This window comes from Camelina sativa, chromosome 17, assembly GCF_000633955.1.
Source record: "Camelina sativa cultivar DH55 chromosome 17, Cs, whole genome shotgun sequence".
In the NCBI taxonomy this organism is placed as follows: domain Eukaryota; kingdom Viridiplantae; phylum Streptophyta; class Magnoliopsida; order Brassicales; family Brassicaceae; genus Camelina; species Camelina sativa.
The window spans coordinates 5,730,494-5,753,175 of NC_025701.1; the positions used below are offsets into that span (position 1 = coordinate 5,730,494).

Below are 22,682 nucleotides of genomic sequence, written 5' to 3' on the forward strand. Positions count from 1 at the left end.
TTTTATTGTAATAAAGTAACGATCTAAAAAATGAGATGGACCGTTTAAATTTGTTATTTGTATCAATCACGATGAATATTTATGTCACATTAATGCATGCTCCAGTTATCTCCCTACTCATCTCGATAAATTCGAGGGCTTTATCTGCCTGGCCTGCTTTGCAACAACCTTGGATTAAAGTAGTGTAAGTGACTGAGTTGGGAGCAAAGTCTCTCTGATGCCACATCTCATGAAACAGTTGCATTGCATCAACTAGTCTTCCTGCCTTGCAATATCCATTTAAATGACTTTTTTTTTTTTGACAATAAAAACAAAAAAAAACATACTATTGATGAGTTGCAACCTGTGTGGATCCATGGTTGGAACAATGCTCCAAGGATAAGACAAACTTATATATATATATATATATATATATATAAAGATTTTACTTGAATAAAAATCAAATTAAAATCGTATAATGAATTATTGATTCTGTATTGACACAAAATTCAAACCAAATGAGTGTTTTTTTCTTTTTGCAAGTCATACATATTATTGATTTCGTTAATTAATTTAATAGATCGATAAGTACTCTAAGTGAACCAAACACAACTTTTTTTTTTTTTGTGCAAGCAAGGATTTCTTTAATTGATGCTAAACCGGATATGGTACAAGAAGTTGGAGGGTCTGCTTTGCCAAAGCATCTCGATTACAATTCCTAGAGACATAAGAAAACCTAATTTGTTGGAAGGACGATGACAAGATCAGGATATCAAATATGATCCCATGGAGTTTGGCTTCAATTAATTGTTTGCAATCTGAAGCTACTGAGAGTTTCGATAGACCGAGGGTTTTTGCGTCTTGGATCGCTTGGAGGACCGCAATCGCTTCCACTATAAGGGCTGACTTGACGAACCGAACACAACTATTCACTATTCAGCTGTAATATTTGATCTGAATATTATCTACGACCATTTTTTGTTTATTTAAATGTTAAGTCTTTATCCATGAACATGTACTACGACATCGTCAAACTGTGGTCTAAACCTCACAATAGATCCCAATAAGTATACAGTTTTAAACATTCAATAACTACTCACAAACTGTGTATATACTACGGTAATGCACCTATGCATGATTAACTTATGGGGAGGTAACTGTATGCGAAATGTCAGAAAATATTTCTACACAATTTATAATCTAAAACTAGATGATTATGTCACATAATTTATACGTACAAAAAGGTTTAATAAAAAAATTCGTCAAAAAATATACATAATTTTTTCAGAGCATGCATAGTTTATGTAATGTTATTTTCTACTAGTTTTATCGTTAGGCCACCAACAAAGATATCTTATTATATAAAGTTTGATGTCAAAATTACTAATTAACGAGATCATGACACGTATCAAATATATTAATTAGATGTTGACAGATGTCAAAAATTTTATTTTGTTGTAAACGTAATAGGACAGCTAGTTATATTTACAGAATTTTACATGTTTATATTTTAAAAATATATTTTTCTAAATCAAAAAGAAAAACTAACAAAATCAATATATTTTTCATTGTATGCTAATTATTTTATACATGTGTTTCCAATAAAATTTGACATGTGTAATCAAAAACAAATTAATAAAGCATGTATATTAATTAATAAATAATGAATAACAAAGTTAGAAAGAATACCATATCGTGACACGTGTCAAATATATTAATTAGATATTGACACATGTCAAAAAAATTATTTTGTTGTAAACGTAGTAGGACAGCTAATTATATTTACAGAATTTTACATGTTTATATTTTAAAAATATATTTTTCTAAATCAAAAAGGAAAACTAACAAAATCAATATATTTTTTATTGTATGCTAATTATTTTATACATGTGTTTCCAATAAAATTTGACATGTGTAATCAAAAACAAATTAATAAAGCATGTATATTAATCAATAAAATAATGAATAACAAAGTTAGAAAGAATACCATACGTTATTTAACATAACTTAAGTCAGATCTAAATTGTATTAATCATTGTAATATAAATTTTTATTGTAAGTATGCACACAAAACCTTGAAAGAGTAATGAACTTAAAAAGAAATTTTTTTAAAAAAAGAAAATTTTTTAATACATGATGTGTATTAGTATAGTTTTAAATATTTTATTTTAAAGATTTTACTGCATGTAGTAATATGAGAAGCCTAAAAAAAATGAGTTTGTAGGAATAAATTTTTGGTTAATTGATGAAAATTGACAAAAGTATTACTTATGAAATTATAACATATAAAAGAATAATATTTAGGATATTTTTGGATTTTCAAAATTTTTGTGGATGGTAACTGATTTTTTACTGATTATTTTTATCATTAAAGTTAAATACTAACCAATATACATATAATCTCATATGATGCTCATGTTATTTTTTTAATTAAAATTTTAACTCTAATCTATGAAAAAGTGAATTATGGTTTTACGATGAAATATATAGTTAAATGTGATTACTAAACTGAATGTCCAATGATAGAATTTATTCCAGATTTAAAAATTTTCAAATATTAATATGTATCATTTAAAAAAAATCATTTAAGAATATTAGTAATATTTTTTATGTTTGATTGTATAATCTCAACACATGTATTTTTGTAATGCATATGTTAAAACATAAGATATAGATTATAATTTATATGAATGAATCTTCAGTTATTTGATGAGAATGTCTCTAATATCTGTATATCTGTTTTTATTTTATTAATTTCACTCATTTAAAATTGATTATGACATGAGATAAAATTAGTACTTATGAGATAACAACATAACAAATAAATCTTAAATAATATTGATTCAGTTTTTTTGCGAATTATATCTTTTAATTTTTATTTATATTTTCAATTCTTACTAAGATATAAGTTTGATATGATGTATTAATTGCGTTTGATATAAAATATTTAGTTCTATGCATAAGATGAAATGTATAATTAAACTTAAATTATGGTTAATTATGATGATATCCTACTATATTAATTGAGAAGTACAAATATGAAACTAACCTTAAAATGTGTAAAAATTACGTTCAATTACCATTAGACTAAATTAATTAAGCTTAATTAACTAATTTAAATAAATAAAATTAAATAAAAAATAAAAAATACTCACATATCAAATATTAAAAAATCTAAAAAATTATCTAAAAAAATATTTTCTCTCTCTAATAAATAATGGACGAAATTACTAATTATTTTTTTTCTAAATATATAAACCAATAAGAATTTTAAAAACTAAGATTTTATATCCAAATATACAATACAATTATTTTTAATAACTAAATTCGAAGATTTTGTTAAGATTTCAAATTATTATTCTCCTATCATCTTTATTTTATTTTATTTACAAATTGTTTAGAACTTTCATATAATACTTATAATTAATAAAATGCATATTTTTCTGCATATGTTGTGATTTGAATTTTTTAAAACGAAGATATATTACTCAATGTATGAAAATGTGTGTTTTAATTTCCACATTGGCGGGTTGGTAAAACTAAATTTATATAGATGATAAATTAATAATTTTTATTTACTCACAATTATAATATTAAAATTACTATTTTATATTTCACAAAATATGATGCAAATACAACAAATAAACAATATAAAACTGTAATAATACGTCAAAAATAAAATACTATAATATTCTAAAATAATTAGTATTCAAATAAACTAATAGATTTACATAACAATTAAAAATAAATATTATCTCAAACAAAATAATTTTTTAAAAAAACAATAATTTTTATTATTATATTATAATTTTTTTTAAAATGTTGATCCGTGCTTTAAGCACGGGATATATCCTAGTAGATATTTAAATGGCACTTCTTGTCCTATAAGAGTTTTTGGGTAAAAACACAAAGATTAATAACAGTAAATATTATGTCATTTATAAAATTTCAACCAATAGAAAAATATACTGCATAGTTCAAATAGTTATAAATTGTTATATTAATAAAAATTATACATAGAAATTTGAGAAATTGTTATAAAATAGAGCAAAAAGGTCTTAAAACTCTTATATAATAGAACTGAGGGAGTATTAAAATAAAATATGAATGGTTCATATTCAATATTAAAATGTTATAAGATAAAATTTTAAAACATGTATACTACTATTTAATTATTCTCAATATTTTTTTTTTACCCGCGTTATAACGTGGGCCTTATCTAGTAAAATATAATCAAACATGTGTGACTAACGGAAAAGATTTTTATTACACATGATTATATGTAGTTTTTGCTGTCAATATATTTAAATAGAGCTCGGCCCTGACAATTTAGAGGCACATATAACTCTCTTTGTTCTCGTGAAATTTGGCTGTTTATTTAGAAAATAAGAAGATATTGTTTATTTGGTTTCAAATAAAACAATTGTGGATCATTACCAAAATAAAAAATAAAATAAAATTGTTTCTCTATTTGTTCTCGGCTCACAGCTGTACAGATTCATGTAAGTTTCATGTTAATGCATACTTTTATGCGATTAACGGAACAATATAAATATCATCTTCAAATGAGAAATGAATTGTAAAAAATATATATTACCCGTTATAAATGTAAAGCAAATCAAGAGTCCATCTATATAAACAAACAATAACAACACAGATTACCACCACCACATTCACAAGTAACACACAATTTCCTCATCAACTTTTATAATACCATTCTCTATATACTAGAAAAAAAAAAGATGGAGAGCCAAAGTATGGTGATGTTTGTGACAATGATGATAGTGATGGTAATGGGAAACCTTCTGATTGAGGCAGAAGCTGAAGCTCCACCTCCACCTTCTCCTTTCAAAACTTGTTACCGTGGTTGTGTTGTGGGTTGTCTCTACCAGAAGACGTTTCCAAGTTTCTTGGGGTGTCCATTAACGTGTGTGGGGACCTGTATTTTCCCCCAAATGCCTTCTCCTCCTTCACAGATGGTTTCAACAAACGAAATCGATCATACTGATTACTACTGCAAACTCGGTTGTGCTGCTCATCACTGTGTTTCCCTTTCTTCCATCCAAAATCCTAGTAAGTTTTTTCTTCTTTTGTTGTATTATCGTAAGATTATGGGTTTTTTTTTCTTTTTGTTTATTGACATTTTATCAACATAAGATTTATTATTGTTTGGTTTGTTGTTGTTTGTGGCATGAGCAGATGTAGAAAAAGTTGCGGACTGTGTGGATTCATGCTCAGACAAGTGCTCCACCAAGAACTTATAATCCTAGTTATTTTTTTTTTAATTGTAATAAAGTAACGATCTAAAAAATGATATGAACCGTTTAAGTTTGTTGTTTGTATCAATCACGATGAATATTTATGTCACATTAATGCATACAAATCGGTTATGATTATAAAAAATAAAAAATAAAACTCTAGTTTCGTACTGCTCTCTGCTACGTTTTAATGAAAATACGTTAATCAATATACAAATATACAATATACATTATATACTATACGTGTTAACAGAATTAATCTTAAAAAATTTCCATCTTGTCTCATACAATCCATGAGTCGATAATGACTCTGTACAAGACAACACTGACCTCTTCGTCGTTGTCTACCTCCAGTATTCTAAGAAACCTTATAGCAGTTTCAGTAAGACCACTCTTGCAGAATCCGCTGACAATTGTAGATTTAGTAACTGAATTTGGTTGACAACCCTCTTCAATCATTATTTCCAGTAGAACGTCCACTTGAGGACATATTATTGTCAAACAGACCACTAAAGGCAGTGTTATATGCCACTTGACTCTTGTGCTTTGACTTAATACACATTGTCTTGAGTGTGCGGTCTGTGTAATAGAGTATCCATGGATGTCCTGAAACAAAAGTTGGAATATTAAGTCAGTTCACCCTCACAACTAATGGATTCCAGAATAAAATCAAGATTAAAGTATCAAACATAGACGAACAAAAGATCCAGCAACACCAAACATTAAATGGATTTGATTTTGATCAATTAGTTGTACAGAATCATGGATTAAAGTATGTATCTGCATTAAAAAGGCTGAAAATTTTACGTTAATGCATATTTTTATGCCATTAACGGAACAATATAAATATCATCTTCAAATGAGAAATGAATTGAAAAAAAATATATGTTACCCATTATAACTAAGTAAAGCAAATCAAGAGTCCATCTATATAAACAACCAACAACAACACAGATTACCACCACCAACTTTTATAATACATTCTCTATATACTTGAAAAGAAAGAAGAAGAAAAAGATGGAGTGCCAAAGAATGGTGATGTTTGTGACAATGATGATAGTGATGGTAATGGGAGACCTTCTGATTGAGGCAGAAGCTCAAGCTCCACCTCCACCTTCTCCTTTCAAAACTTGTTACGGTGGTTGTGTTGTGGGTTGTCTCTACAAGAAGACGTTTCCAAAAAATTTGTGGTGTCCATTAACGTGTGTGGGAACCTGTCTTTTTCCTCAAATGTCTTCTCCTCCTTCACAGATGGTTTCAACAAACGAAATCGATCATACTGATTACTACTGCAAACTCGGTTGTGCCGCTCATCACTGTGTTTCCCTTTCTTCTATCCAAAATCCGAGTAAGTTTTTTCATTTTGTGTTGTGTTATAGTAAGATTTTGGGTATATATTTTTTTTTTAATTGACATTTTATCAACATCAGATTTATTATTGTTTGGTTTGTTGTTGTTTGTGGCATGAGCAGATGTAGAAAAAGTTGCGGACTGTGTGGATTCATGCTCGGACAAGTGCTCCACTAAGAACTAAATAATCCTAGTTTTTTTAACGATCTAAAAAATGATATGAACCGTTTAAGTTTGTTGTTTGTATCAATCACCACGAATATTTATGTCACATTAATGCAAGCAAATCGGTTTTGATTATATATATTAATAAATAAATAAACTCTTTCTTCCTACTGCTCTCTGTTTCTTTTGTGGGCAGAGCCTAAGTTTATAATTAAAATACGTTAAATCAGAAAACAATATACATATAGGGCACAACAACAAGAACAAAAACAGCAACAAGTTTTTCTCCCTCAAAACATTCACTTTCTCCAGCTCTCCCTCTTCAGTGCATGATCATCATCTTGATCATCCCTATCCCAATTTCCACAAGACTGTATGGATGTGCATCCCTCCTCAATGTCTTAAGTAAGGATGGAATCGCCTGCAACGTGCCTATGCTCATCTGCTTCATGATACTTCAATGCGTTAAAGATTTAGACTTTTTGTTTGTTATTGACTTCTCTGTCAAATTCAATTCATTGCTCACTCCCAATTGCTACAAGGGTTTGTTCGACTCATATGAAACATCTTACATGGATATGTTGGATGTGCTTTCACCAGGCGTTCACACTTTTAACACAATGGTTTATGCGTATTCTAGGCATGGGTGGTGGTATCACTTGAGTCCTCAGACATATTTCATGCTTAATCAGAGGAAGTCTCGATGCGCCTGAGGATTATTATTATTTTCCTAAATTTTAACGATTTGGTATTGTACGTAAAAGTATAGACATGCTTTTTGCTTCCAAAATTTATGAAAGTCGAACCAACACCTGATAACTCCGATCCAAAATTGGATCAATCATTTGTTTATCATATTCTATTTACATGATCTGTACATAGTCATAGTCAGAGAGATGTAGAAGAGGAAAAAACACAGAATCAATATCAAATCCAACTATTAGGGAGCTATTATGACATAAGAGTCACTAAGATCGTGGAGAAACCGTAGCTTGTTGTGGCTTGTGGTTTGGACAATGCCCATGTGCATGTGGGGCTATAAGTCTGAAGCTTGTCTGTCAGAAAGCTCGACAGAGTGTATTAGTCGTGGTCAAGTTAGAAGAGTGTTGCTGCTCAATGGGGTTATTGGTGGGACTACAGACTCTGCTTCTCTTTGGTTCTGAGATCCTTACGTTGGAGATTGCAACAACAAGCACATCGACCACACCGCTCTCATCTTCTTCCTCCTCTGTGTTGGAGAATGAATCAGTTGGTGAATCAGATGTTGTCTCCTTTTCTCTGTTAGTTCTGTTTACGTCAGTTTTCTTTGTGGGACTGCGATTCTTAACGCACTGAGGAGATCCTGCTTGACTCTTGTGCTTTGACTTAATACACATTGTCTTGAGTGTCCGGTCTGTGTAAAAGAGTATCCATGGATGCCCTGAAACAAAATTGGAATATTAAGTCAGTTTACCCTCACTACTAACACATTCCAGAATAAAATCAAGGTTCAAGTATCAAACATAGACGAACAAAATATCCAGCAACACTGAATCATTAAATGGGCATCTACAATTAAAGAAGCTGGAATAGGTTAAAAGGCTTACTTAGTACTTCATCCGCTGTGATTCTGGCAGATTCTTCCCTTGTTAGCATTCTCGCCAAGAGATCACGGGCAGGTTTGGATACAGACTCCCACACTCCCGAGTTGAAATCAAGCTTCACGTTTTTTATTGCTTCGAAAATGGCATCCAATGAGTCTCCCTTAAAAGGGAGTACACCAGACAAGAGAGCATATAAGAGGACACCTGCACTCCAAATGTCGACCTTCTCTGAATAATTTTCAGAAAGAACTTCAGGTGCAACATAAGCAGGACTTCCTGCCAATCCTGACAGCGTTTGACCTGTACAAACCAATGAACAAACATGTAAGCAAAAATTTGACAGCACAATTAAGTTACAGAGAAAAGGTCAAACTCTTATCACAAGTACAATATGTCAAACGCTAAGCCATAGAGAAGAGAAGAGGAACCATAACTTGCCAGTAATAACGACATAACGAATACTTGACTCAAAGTGATAGTAAAGCATGTACAGCTGCTATCAACCTTTGTCATAGACGACTAGCTCTCATCATCTAGTNTTAAGCTACAGAGAAAAGGTCAAACTCTTATCACAAGTACACTATGTCAAACGCTAAGCCATAGAGAAGAGAAGATGAACCATAACTTGCCAGTAATAACGACATAACGAATACTTTACTCAAAGTGATAGTAAAGCATGTACAGCTGCTATCAACCTTTGTCATAGACGACTAGATCTCATCATCTAGTGTACAGTCAAGAAAAGTAGACTCATTACCCAGACAATTGCAACTTAACCTACTAGAGAAAAAGACAAACACAGGACAGTTAAATTTCATACTGACATATCAGATTTTGGGGATCATTAGATTTTTTACAACCAGTACTGTTAGACACTGATTTCATGCGAAATTTATAGCTTAACAGTATCAAGCCGCTATGTCCCATAAACAATGAAGTCATTGCACTTGACAAATTTGTAAAAGTCACTACAATGTATAGAAGCATTTAAAATTGCATACACAAATTACTAGGGAAACAGTAACGTCTGAATATAATTTACCTTTAGCAATTCTCATGGCGAGGCCGAAATCAGCCAGCTGTATCTTCCCTGCAGCAGTTAGGAGAATATTCTCTGGTTTGATATCTCTGTGCACAACTCCCATCTCGTGGCAATAACTGATGACTAGCATGAGGTCTTTGAATATATTAGCTGCTCGCTGCTCAGAATACCTGCCCACCTTAACCATCTGATCAATCAAACGTCCCCCTGAACAAAGCTCCATCACAAGATGAAAACAATCCGACTCTTCATAAACAGCATGCAATGTGACAACACGAGGATGACCAGATAAATGTTGCATAATCTCAACTTCCCGGTGAACAGTCTCCTCCCCTTTCTTCAGAGTCTTACAAGCAAACTCGGTCCCATTCTTCCTAGACTTACAAATCCTGACTGACCCGAATTTGCCTTTCCCAATATTCCGACCAAAGACATAATCATCGTCAATTTTATTCTTCCTACCAGTCTGAGTGGAAACATCAATGCACCCAATCTTCCTCTTCAAACCTCTTCCTGACGAAACCAAAGACGACGCACCACAAGGAGGTGCAGTAGCAACACCAGCAATTCGTCTCTTAAAAGAACCAACAGACTCCACAGCTTCATCATCATTCTCCTTGCAACGCTTCTTGAGTCTAGCGTAACCCTCTAATGAGAAATGCGACCTGAAGTTGGATGATCGTGAAGCAGTTGAACATAACAGATCCTCTGGTAAATTCTCCCAACCCTCAGTTTCACTACCTTTCCGCTTCTTCCTCATCCCACAGATATAACGAGTATCAAAAAAATCACTTACATAAGAAAAAAAATAACAGGTCTCCTCCTCCTGCAAAATCAGAAACAAACGAATCAGTTCCATCAAAACCAACAACTACAACGCCACAAATCAACACAAATGTATACATTTACAAAAGTTCACCCTACAAAGCAACAAAAGAACAAAAAAAACGCAACTTTAATGACTCAGAAGCTCCCCAAGAGATTTTAGCGCGAAACCCATTACACGGATAAAAGAAGAAGAAGAAGAATGCTAGATCGAAACAGCAAAACCCAAAACTCAATTCCTTTAATCAAAGGTATTTACAGAAATAGGATCGAGCTCAGCTAATTAGGGTAAGATAACGAACCTCGACGAAGCCGATCAGAAAAGAGACACCCACAGATGGAGAACCTAAATGAAGCGAATCCGATTGCGAAATTACCGCCGTTCAATTGAATTAGAGAGGAATATACTAAGCTTCACACAGAATCCATATAAGATTGTTATAACAGCTTAGCCAAGATCGAAGCGGAGAAACCCTAGAGCAATCTCGATGAAGCCGCGATATTTGGGGAAACAAAACAAAAAGAAAAAAGCTAAATCCCAAATCATGCAGATCTTCGTTTAGAGATATATATATATATATATATATATAACCAACATACAATTAGAGAGAGATAGAGAGAGAGAGAGAGAGAGAGAGATTGTGTGATATACAACAGTGTTATATAATCTCCCTTAACCGGTACAATGTCGGTCGTGTTATATAACCGGTTTATCTTTTAACCTTCTTCTCCTTCTCGATTTTGACCTGTCTAATGTTATTTCACAATTATTTCAGTTTGTTTGTTACTCTTGTTTTGATATGTTGTAGCGTTCAAATATCGCATATTTCAATACGAGCAGCGTTCAAATATCGCATATTTTTATCAAAAATTTATAAGTAAAAAAATTTATAAGTCCTATCAACTAAGCATCATAATGTATGTTTTTTTATATAAAAAGAGGATAATAATATTAATCTTTGTACCGATACAATCGATATTATGACTCTAACATAAAGGCTCCCACGATGACGAGGACGATAGATGCAGTTACACCTGCAGTTAATCCAAAGAAAAATATTCACCCTTGATCTTGCCAGTCCTTGCAGCATATTGGTCTTGTTGTACGATCATCTCTTGAATTTTTGCTGTAAGATTTTGAACTCCTAACTCCAATTCTGTAATAGACTTTCTTATCTCAACGTTCTCATTGATTCGAACTGCATCATCTTTGGGTAAAGAAGCCATGAATCCTGTCTTCAATTATAAGCTTTAAAACTTAGTTTTCAAAAACTGCTGAAACAAAATAAATCTAATTCAAGCGTATTTGTAAAGCGTTGAGGAAGAAAAGTAAACCCTAATAAATTTATGGACTAATAAAATTTGATCTTGGTGAACAAGCCTATATTGATTGAGAAGATACGTAAGAGAAACTTGAATTCATTTTGAAAAAAAAAAACTAAAGGAAATTTGGATTTATTTCTAGAAAATAACTTGAATATTAACAAAAACAAAATGTTAATCTTTAAAAATATACATATTAATGTCTAGACATATAACGTGTAAATATATATATATATATTTTAATGACTAGAGATTGAAAAATAATAAAACATCTTATCATAGAAAGTTTGGGTTTCTCAATAAGACATACAATATAATTAATTCTATAATTTTAAGTTACCAGTTCTCCAAGAAAGAAAGGATAAAAGGAAGTTATATTAATTCATATAGAGGCGGCAATGGGACACGGAGCTTAGATTAAACCGGCTCAATCAAATCTATACCGGAATTGGTTTAGCTGAGTTTTAAAGACAAGTCAAATACTCCTCGTTAGAGAGAAATGTTACTCTTGTGAATTTTATTTTTCTTGTATCTTATTTGCAAGTGCTCAGAGCGCTGTTTAGTGTTTTGAGAGTTGTTTAAACAAGGTACATTGCAAATCTTACTCTTCTGGATTTTTTTCAAATATTTTCAATGCTTTTTTTACTTCTCCATTGTCACACAAACCATCCAGCAAAATTTTGTAAGTCACAATATTAGGAGGAACACCACGAGAAACCATCTAAGGAAAAACACCAAACCATTAAGAAAGCATATCTAGAAAGCTTTTCTCCAATTCACCACTCGTTAACATATCAATAACCATCTTAACAGTGGAAGTATCTGCTGCGAACCCACAACTCTTCATTTCTTCAATAAGTCTAGCTGATGCACTTAAGTCACCATCTCGGAGATGTGCCCGGATCAGTGTGTTGTATGTACAATCATCTGGCGCATTCCCATCTTCCTCCATTTTTCTAAGCAAGATGTTTGCTTCAGGCAGTGACCCTTTCTTACATAATCCTGAAATCATCACGGTGTATGTCCTAACATTAGGCTTCAATCCTTTACAAGGTAGGCTACAGAATAAATGCCATGCATCTTCCACTTTTCCACCCTTCCACATCCCCTCAATGATGATTGTATACATAACAATATCAAGATCCATCTTACTCTTTTGCAAATCCTTAAAAATTTCCAACGCCTGTTTAAGCTTCCCATTGTCACACAAACCATCAAGCAAAATACCATATGTCATAACATCAGGACGAACACCGCGTGAAACCATTTCTTGGAAAAGTTCCTCTGCGATCTTTAGTTTCCCGGATTGACAAAACGCTTGGACAAGAATGCTATAGGTAACTGTATTGGCAACCAAGCCTCTCTTAGAAATCTTGCGGAAGAGTTTCATACCATCTTCAACCCTTTTCACCTTACAATATCCTTTTATGAGACTTGTAAAAGTCACGATATCAGGACTGCAATTATTCCGAACCATAAGATCCAACATATCCTTAGCCTCGCTAAGGCGGCTCTGCATGCAAAACCCATCCACCAAGGAGTTATAAGTAATAGTATTAGGAGATATGCCTCTCGTGATCATCTCCTCGTACAATTCGTTAGCCTCCTGAAGCTTCCCTTCTTTGACAAAAACATCAATCAACACATTGAAAGTGATGACATCTGGAGTAATCTTCCTACTCAACATATCCTTCAGCAACTGTGTACCTTCTTTCCATACCAGCTTTACAAAGACCTCCAACAAGAGAATTATACGTAACAACACTAGATCTGATACCTATCCGTTCCATTTCATTGAAAAGGTTAATCGCAGCTTCCATGGAACCATCTCTACAAAGACTATCAATGATTGTACTATAAGTAAACACATCAGCCTTAACATTTCTTTCTCCCATCTTTCTAAGCAAATCCAAGGCCAAAGAAGTATCTCCTGATTTACATATCCCATTCACAATTGAATTATAAGTAACCACATCGGGTTGACATCCGTTTTCCACCATCTTATCAACTAAACCCACAGCTTCAGACACTTTACCCTCGAGACAGAGTCCATTAACCAGAGTGTTAAACGTGGTTGTGTCAGGCACATACCCAAGCTTCATAACTTTTCCCAAAACAGAATAAGCGAAACAAGATTTACAACACCGGCAAAAGCAATTGATCATAATGTTGAAAGTGTAGATGTTATGTGCAATCCCATTCAGTTCCATCTGCTTGCAGAAATCTAAAACGAGATTGAATTGTTTTGTTCTTGCAACGGCGCTAAACAACCTACTGAAGTCAACAAGAGTAGGACGAGGACGAGACCGAAGCATTTCTTGAAACAGATCAACAGCATCAGCTTCCTTAATATCAACAATCCCATTCCTCAATCTCTCTCTAAAACAGACTTTACCATTGCTAACATCAGAAAAGTCTCGGTCGAAGCTAGACAAGAAGAACCCAGAAAGGCTACAGAGCAAATCAGTTCTAAGAGTACCTGTCTCCAAGAGATGAGGCTGGACCAATCTCAAAGCTTTCAAATTTAAAGCAATCGATCTCCTTATCATCATCGTTTCTTCAGCTGAGTTTGTTCGTGTTTTTGCTCTGTAAACCTCCACGGGAAAAGGGCCATTTCATACATTTCGCAAAAAATTATGGAATTTCAACACTCTGGAGATTCGAACTCATGACCTCATGTGTGTTTAGCATAAGACGTAACCAGTTAATCCAACAACAATTTTCAACAATATAATACAAATTAATCCTCATAAACCTAACGTAACATCCATCGAAATCGAATTTTTTTTAGGAAATTAACACTCTCATGGGTCGAACCCGCGATTTCTTACGTGTTTAGCATATGACTTAACCAGTTGATCCCACAACAATACTCAATTATATGATACAATTTTATCTTCATAAGCCTAAAAGAAATCTAAGTCTCAATTAAATGAAATATTTTTATTTATATTTATAAATTAAATATAACTGAGAATATAAAGATAAATTTGTATAACTGATAAATTTATAAATTTATAATTTATAACTGAGAATTAAATATAAATTTATAAATTAAATATAACTGAGAATAAATTTATATTTAAATTAAATAAAATTAATTAATATTCAGCCAAATTTGCTTCATAAGGTTTAAGGTTTATAAATATTTCTTTTAATTTATAAATATAAATTAATTTAATTTAAATATAAATATATTTTCAATTATATTTAATTTATAAATTTATATTTAATTCTCAGTTATAAATTTATAATTTATAATTTAAATATAAATTTATCAGTTATACAAATTTATGTTTATATTCTCAGTTATATTTAATTTATAAATATAAATAAAATTATTTCATTTAATTGGGACTTAGATCTATTTAAGGTTTATAAAGATAAATTTGTATCATATAACCGAGTAATGTTGTGGGATCAATTGGTTATGTCCTATGCTATTAAAATCTGAGATCGCGGGTTCGACACACGAGAGTGTGAATTTCCAAAAAAAATTTCGATTTCGATGGATGTTATGTTAGGTTTATGAGGATTAATTTGTATCATATTGTCGAGAATTGTTGTTGGATCAATTGGTTACGTCCTATGCAATGTTTTCACGCCCGGCCCGGACCGGCCGGTCTGACCGGTTAACCTGCGACCCGGAGACTTCACCGGTTCGGAAATAGTACTAATAACCGGTAGTAATAAAACCGGCAAAACCCAGAAAAAAACCGCTATTAACCCGTGACCCGGTGAATCGGTTGACCCGGCCGGTTAGTGGTTCAAAAAAATTCAGTTGATTTTTGGAAAAAAATATAAAGTTTCACAGTTTCAATTATTTTAAAACCTTTTATTCCTTTAGAGTTTCGATGGCACACCTCTCATCTTCAACTTATTTGTCATCTCTGATCTCTCATACTTTGCGTAAGAAACCGTTGGTTGTTCTATATTAATCTTTCTCTATTATTCTGAAAATTCATCTTTATTTGTGATTATCATGTGTTTAATTGATTTAGAATATTAGACTATTAGTATAATCTTTTTCAGATCTGTGTTTTATATTTCTATGTTGTGAATTTAACAGGAAATGGTAAGAGAGGAAGTGGAAAACTATGAAGAAAAAGCAGCTGCAAACCGTTCAGTCCGAAGAAAAAGTGATATTGCTTGGCCGTATGTCATTCAATCAAAAGACCCAAAGTGATAATATGATGAAACACCATCTTGATGGCGTGAAAGGGGATACATATGTGTGTTCGAAGATTTCTGCAGATGTGCGATTGACCCGTGGTCGAACCCGGTTGACCCGGTGACCCGGTGACCCGAGAGGTAGTCCGGTTCGTCATCCGGGTCGGATTTTAAAACATTGGTCCTATGCAAAACACATGTGAGGTCATGAGTTCAAATCTCTGGAGTGTCAAATTTCTACAGCTTTTTGCGAGAAAAACGTATCAAAACGACGTCGTTTTGCAGTTTCTATAACGGTTGACTTAATTTCGTTAACGTGGACTGTGCAATTGGCTCGATTTTGTGAGTACATGTATGAAATTTGAAATGTTTTATGGTAAATGTTTAAATTGGCACTTCTTGTTTGTACAGGTAGCAATTCGCACTTTTGGAGTGTGTACGGGTATGAAATGGCCCTTTTCCCACCTCCACGGAGACGAACGAGCGAGCTTTGGGAGAAGAAAGAAAACCCGGTTCAATAATCCTTTATCAATAACCGGTTTAATTTCACACGGTATAAATCAAATACCGGAAGTGCTCTGGTTTTTTTTTTTTACTATGTTTTGACTTTTGAGTCCCCTCTTCTGTCACTTCTCTAACAACTAATTAATTTTGATAATTAATACTCGATAAATTAATAATTTTTATAAATTAATAAATTTCTCCAATTTCAAGTTGGGACTAATGTAATTTTGGACACTATTCAATAATATAATAAAATAATAATTTTTGTGAAACTCCTTTGTAAATATATGGTCCCATCAATAATATAAATTAATAGTTATATAAAGGTATCTAAATATATGTATATATCTACACATTTATTTTTATTAGATTTTATTTTAAATATTTTTACTATATAAAAATCTTTGAGTGCTATCTTCAAAACATGATAATTGTTATTTTCATTGTAATTGTTTTTATAAAAATATTAGTTATAAAGATTAAATTTTATTTGTAATATTTTTTACCAAATTAGGAAAGTCTCTCTATAAATTAATAATTATTAATTTATCGATAAATTAAAACTTCTATTAATTAATAAAATTTCATGGTCTCGACTTTATTAATTTATAGAGGTTTTACTGTACCTCCAAAATCAAAAATGTTATTCCCTCTGTTTCACCAAAAAGTGTCTAGCCTGATTTTTTTGTTTCAAAATAAGTGTCATTTTAGATTTTCAATGTAAAATTAAGCTTAAATTTCCAACTTTAACCTCATATTTATTAAAGAATATCAAGAGTCAATTTCAATTTTAAAGATAATATTTTAATATGTTTTCTTAATTTGTGTGCAAAGTGTCAAAATGACACTTATTATGAAACAGATGAAGTATTAAGTAAATAAGATCTGACTTTGTAAGCTTTGTAAGAAATTAATCATTCTTAACGTAACTAAACAAAATAAGTTGTAAATACCATATCATTAGTTAATTTTCATTACATTAATTAATTGCCCTCTCGTGTTAACGACATGTATGTTTCGATTACACATATATTAACGTCATGGATATTTTCTTTCCTTCTATAAGATATTTTACGTTTCTTTTTTGGAAATTTAACTTTTCTATGCGCTTTTTAGTGTATATTTAAAATTTATCATGTATATAGAGTACATTTCCTTTTCTCTGTTTGGTCTTGCTTTGCAAGCAAAAAGCTCAAACAAACTTGAAGAAAATCTTCCTTTTAGTTCTTCCTTTTAGTTCTTCCTTTGCAAGCAACGAGAATGGAGTTGATGGCGGATCTCTTCCCATCGTCTACGACGGAACAAGCCGATGAGAAAACTGATCACTCGAGCCGCATTTGTCCTATAGTATATGACATTGTCGATAAAGAAGCTGACGGTTAAGTCTCATAAATAGCTTTTAACGATCGATATTTTTTTTGCTCTGTTCCTTGTAATAACATTCTCTTTCTTTAGCTTTCCACTGTACATAACTTATTCAATTCCCGGATATGTCAATCTAGTGGTATCTTGATCAGTGAGTTGGAAAACGAAAAATTGATGGAGATATAGATATCCGATGAGAGTCTGGCCTCATGAGTGCATTGTATTGTCGTGTTAGAGATTTAATTAGCTGTCTTGTGTTGTTTGTATTGGCCAAGTTCGAGCACTTTAGGCTATACTGTTTTGTTTCTAATTGTTTTCCATGAATCGTTTCAAGGTGGTCTAACGAGATTTACTAATACAGTTGAAACTATCTAGTAGTATGATTTAAATGGGTTCAGTTAATGCGGATTTGATTCAAAGTCTGTCTGTCTTGGTAGTCAAAAGTCATTTTGTCAACTTGTTGTAACCAGTTCTTTTTTATTTCGGTGCAGTTTCTTTAAACCCAAATTATTTCGATGGTTTTAATTGGAACTACTCCCCAGCCTTTTCTTATAAAAACTTTGATATCAGGTGAGATTTTGTTTGTGTTTTACAGTCAGATTTGCAAACAATTATTTTCCATTTCTTTTGGTGTTTATTCTTGTGTCAAACAGTTCATCGATGGGGCCAGAACATTATGCTTTTGATGCTTCCTACAATTTCCAAGAGGTTTTATTTGGGTCGTGTTATTGGATTATTTAATTAACATTACCTTTTTTATTTTATTTTTTCTTTCTTTGTGGAAATCAAAAGATAAAATGTATTGTTGCAGGTCGTCTTGTTTAAAGGAATTGTTACTCATGATAGACTAACTGCGAGTGTGATAGCCCCTATCATGAGCAAGCAGTTGTTTATGATTTCATTGTTTGATGTAAGTGTTGCAACTTGCAACTAAGGATAATGTGATTATTCGATCGTGTATCTTCTCTTGACATTCTTACATTCTTTTCCAGCTGAGAGAGGCACGTTTGTACGACACACTACTCGGCTTTGATTACGTGGTGAGGAACTTATCTCTATTTGAATCTTTGTGATAAATGTTTGATGAATAATTTCTTTTTAACTCACATTTCTGTAGACTCCAAACAATAGAGCTCAAGTTCATCTCTGGGGCACGGGTCTAATTCGAGCAACATATATCAAGGTAAATTTGCTACTCTCAGTTTGTGTTCTAAGCTTTTTAATACTTCAATAACAATTAGCTCACATATACAAAAGAAAAGAAAAAAAAATAAGACTGTTTGCATCATATGTTACTAATTTTACTGCAAAAATTGTTTTTTTTTTTTTATAAATTGTTGTACAGCGTGTGACACCCCGTCTATATTTGGCTGGTCGTGTCTCATCTTCGGGTGGTCATTTCTTCTGGACCAGGGAGCCTCAAGAGACGTCTGTAGGCTATGCTGCAAGATACGAGACCGATAAGATGGTAATGCTTGATTGATAGAAATTATATGGACCATTTCTTATATAATTGAGAACTTAATTTTCTTTATGAACAGGTCGCCTCTGCTAAAGCTGAAAGCAGTGGTGATGTACTTATGACCTACGTTCATAAGATTTCAAAGAAGGTAATGAGACATTCTCATTTAATTATATCTTTAAGCTAGCTCGATGAGATAATAAGAATCATGACACACAAATGTATCTTTTTGCTCATAATCAGGTTTCACTCGCCACTGATTTTGTGTACAACTGCTTTTCAAGAGATGTTAAAGCTAGTGTTGGCTATGACTACAATTCTAGACTGGTAATCTTGCTATATTTTTTAGATTTGAAGGGAATTGAAAACAATGTCTTTCATAAATCCGTTTTAATAATTCTAATATTATGAGTTTTTTTTGTTTCAGTCTCGTGTCCAGGGAAAGATTGATTCTGACGGTGTTGTATCTGCACATCTTCAAAGACAATTAAATGAGGGACTCAGGTGTATTCTATCTGCAACTTTGGATCTTAAGAACATGGCTCACAGGCTTGGTTTGCGCTTAACATATGGTTAAGAACTGCGGAAAAGATGTATAAGTGATATGAACGCACGTGTAAATGACTGGAGAAAAGAATTAACTACTTTAAATTATTGAATTCACAAGTTACTGAAAATTTTATGTATGTGAGACTTTTGAGAAGATACATATGAATATGAATGTTATTCTTCTTGACCTCGTATGATTAGTTTGCATTTATTAGAGATTCATGATGAAGTTGCTAAAATTGGCGATTTTGAGAGATTTTTTCTTTTTTTTAGAAAACCCCTTTCAAGAATCTAAAAACAAAACGTGGAATCATTATTCATTCATTCATTATTCAATACTCTCTTTCTACTCTGTTGGTGCAAGACATGCTTCTAACTTTCATCTCTTCTTTGCTCAATGATGCATCAACAATAAGCTGCAATTAACAAACAGTCCAAAAAAAGACTGAAACATGCAAAATTACACCTTTGAATTAATCATGCAAGATTACACCTTTCTCATTAACCTCTTGTACTTTGTTTCCAGCTCGAGAGAAGGTTGATAAACTTTACCTCTACCAAACAAGTGATTGGGACTAGAAAAAATATGATGCAAACATGACTGTGATGCAAACTAAAGTTGTAACAGATTATTTAGTTTCATAACCAGTACGTACACATATCATTTACAACTAATATACAGTAGGATATTTTATTTTCTTCTTACATATTTGACGTTTTTTTTTTTTTTGGACATTTACCTTTTCTATGCGCTTTTTAGTATAATTTCTCTTCGTACATTTCCTTTTCTCTCTTTGGTAAAAGTCTTGCTTTGCAAGCAAAAGCTTAAACAAACTTGAAGAAAACCCTTTAGTTATTCGTTTCTACCTCGGGACAATAACGGCGGCGATGGCGGATCTCTTACCACCGCCTACGACCGAACAAGCCGATGAGAAAGTTGATAACTCGAACCTCACTCATCCTGATGGATATGAAGATGACCATATGGAAGCTTTCAGTTAAGTATCATAAATAACTTTGCCGATCGAGATTTTTTAAAATTTTCCTTCTAACAAAATTCTAATTCTTTAACTTTCCACTGTACATAACTTGTTGAATTCCCGGGATATCTCATCAATCTATGGGTTTCTTGATCACTGTGTGTTGGAGATATCCGATGAGAGTCTGGCTTCATACATGAGTGCATTGTATTGCGTGTTAGAGATAGAGATGTTGTCGTGGGTTTAAAAACCCAACCCAGCCCAAACCCGAAAAAAACCTGCCCAGAAAAAACCCAAATTTGAAAACCCAAATGGGTTTTAGCTTCTAGTGGATAAACCCGAATGGATTTTTAGTTTTGTGGGTAAACCCGTGGGTACCCGAATTATTTATCTTATGTGATGTATTTTGCATTTTATATTATATATAATTTTATCTTTAACTTTTTGATACCAAATGTGATTTATATTATGTATTTTGTGTATTTTACTATATCTGTAACAATTTTCAAAAATTTATAATTTTATATAATTTAAATAAAGAATAGCAAATATATTAAAGAGTTTTGTTTTAAATAGATAAAACAAAATTTATTATTATATATTAGATAAAACTAAAGTTTTGTTCATAATTTGCTTATTTCATATTAAATTAAATAAATATTTAAAAATGAGAATTTGCGTTTTTAGTAGAAAAACGACATTTTGCAGTTTTGGCAGAAAAATATGACTTTTCAGTTTTGGCGGAAAAACATAATTTTACGGTTTTGGTGGGAAAACGAGATTTTGCAGTTTTGGCGGGAAAACGAGATTTTACGATTTTGTCGAGAAAACGAGATTTTGCGGTTTTGGCGGGAAAACGAGATTTTGCGGTTTTAGCGAGAAAACGAGATTTTGCGGTTTTGGCGGGAAAACGAGATTTTGCGGTTTTAGCGAGAAAACGAGATTTTGCGGTTTTGGCGGGAAAACGAGATTTTGCGGTTTTAGCGAGAAAACGAGATTTTGCGGTTTTGGCGGGAAAACGAGATTTTGCGGTTTTAGCGAGAAAACGAGATTTTGCGGTTTTGGCGGGAAAATGAGATTTTGCGGTTTTGGCGGGAAAATAAGATTTTACGATTTTGGCGGGAAAAAGAGATTTTGTGGTTTTGGAGGTAAAACGAGATTTTGCGAGTTTGGCGGGAAAACGTGATTTTGCGGTTTGACGGGAAAATATAATTTTGCTGTTTTGGCGGGAAAACGTAATTTTGCGGTTTTGGCAGAAAAACGAGTTTTCGTGTTTTGTGTTTTTGGTAGGAAAATGTGATTTTGCAGGTTTAGTGTAGGTGATTAGACTTGACAAAAAAAAAGTATAGGTGATTAGAAAGAAAAAAAAAACCCAATGGGTACCCATAACTGATAGGGTAAACCCGTGTAAGACTTTATAGTTTTGGGTACCTGCCCATTTTTAACCCATTTAATTTCTTAGAGAAAAAACAGGTCCCAAAACCCAGTTTTAAGCATGGGTTTCGGGTACCCACTGGGTTTTTACCCACTTTTAACATCCCTAGTTAGAGATTTAATTAGCTGTCTAGTGTTGTTTTGTATTGGCCAAGTTCGAGCACTTTAGGCTATATATGCTGTTTCGTTTCTAATTGTTTTCCACGAATCGTTTCAAGGCGGTCTTACAAGATTTACATATAGTAGTAGAAACTATCTAGTAGTATAATTTAAATTGTTCAATTTGATCCGGAATTTGATTCAAAGTCTGCCTTACTTCTTGGTAGTCAACAAACGTCATTTTGTCAAACTTGTTGTAACCAGTTTTTTTGTTTTTTTTTTTTATTCCTGTGCAGATTTACCTTGTTATTTCAAGGGTTTTTATTTGAAATACTCCGCAGCCTTTTTTGATAAAAAGTTGAATATCAGGTGAGATTAGTTATGTTTATGTTTTACAGTCATATTTGCTAACAATTATTTTCCATATCTTTTGGTGTTTGTTTCTCGTTAAGCCTATTTATTCTTGTGTCAAACAGTTCATGGATGGGTCCAGAACATTACATGTTTGATGCTTCCTACTTTGGCCCAAAGGTTTTTATTTGAAATTAAAGAAAACAGAAAAACGTGTTATTGGATTATTTTAATAAAGAAATA

General features: G+C 32.3%; 5 protein-coding genes and 1 pseudogene across 5 annotated transcripts in view; 4 read left to right on the forward strand and 2 right to left on the reverse strand.

The window, feature by feature from the left end:
- On the forward strand, positions 4,665–5,294 carry LOC104755539 (thionin-like protein 2). The gene is made up of 2 exons (XM_010477937.2): positions 4,665–5,052; positions 5,179–5,294. Exons 1-2 carry the CDS (start codon positions 4,722–4,724, stop codon positions 5,241–5,243), a joined length of 396 nt encoding a protein of 131 aa, XP_010476239.1. The 5' UTR covers positions 4,665–4,721; the 3' UTR covers positions 5,244–5,294.
- LOC104759190 (thionin-like protein 2) lies at positions 6,270–6,864 on the forward strand. The gene is made up of 2 exons (XM_010482147.2): positions 6,270–6,585; positions 6,710–6,864. The coding sequence occupies exons 1-2, from the start codon at positions 6,270–6,272 to the stop codon at positions 6,769–6,771; spliced, it is 378 nt and encodes a 125-aa protein (XP_010480449.2). The 3' UTR covers positions 6,772–6,864.
- On the reverse strand, positions 7,543–10,789 carry LOC104755540 (serine/threonine-protein kinase PEPKR2). The gene is made up of 4 exons (XM_010477938.2): positions 10,505–10,789; positions 9,378–10,203; positions 8,339–8,635; positions 7,543–8,172 (listed from the first exon to the last, which is right to left on the reverse strand). Exons 2-4 carry the CDS (start codon positions 10,135–10,137, stop codon positions 7,811–7,813), a joined length of 1,419 nt encoding a protein of 472 aa, XP_010476240.1. The 5' UTR covers positions 10,138–10,203; positions 10,505–10,789; the 3' UTR covers positions 7,543–7,810.
- LOC104759191 lies at positions 12,147–14,114 on the reverse strand (annotated as a pseudogene).
- On the forward strand, positions 17,460–19,603 carry LOC104759192 (mitochondrial import receptor subunit TOM40-1-like). Its single transcript, XM_010482149.1, has 10 exons — positions 17,460–17,577; positions 18,056–18,134; positions 18,218–18,272; positions 18,376–18,474; positions 18,557–18,604; positions 18,682–18,747; positions 18,910–19,032; positions 19,106–19,174; positions 19,270–19,353; positions 19,454–19,603. Exons 1-10 carry the CDS (start codon positions 17,460–17,462, stop codon positions 19,601–19,603), a joined length of 891 nt encoding a protein of 296 aa, XP_010480451.1.
- Positions 20,464–22,682, forward strand: part of LOC104759193 (mitochondrial import receptor subunit TOM40-1-like) — a 4,445-nt gene continuing 2,226 nt past the window's right edge. Inside the window, exons 1-2 of the mRNA XM_010482150.1 lie at positions 20,464–20,572; positions 22,385–22,457. Of these exons, the coding sequence (XP_010480452.1) occupies positions 20,464–20,572; positions 22,385–22,457 (182 nt within the window). The remainder of the gene's footprint in view (positions 20,573–22,384; positions 22,458–22,682) is intronic.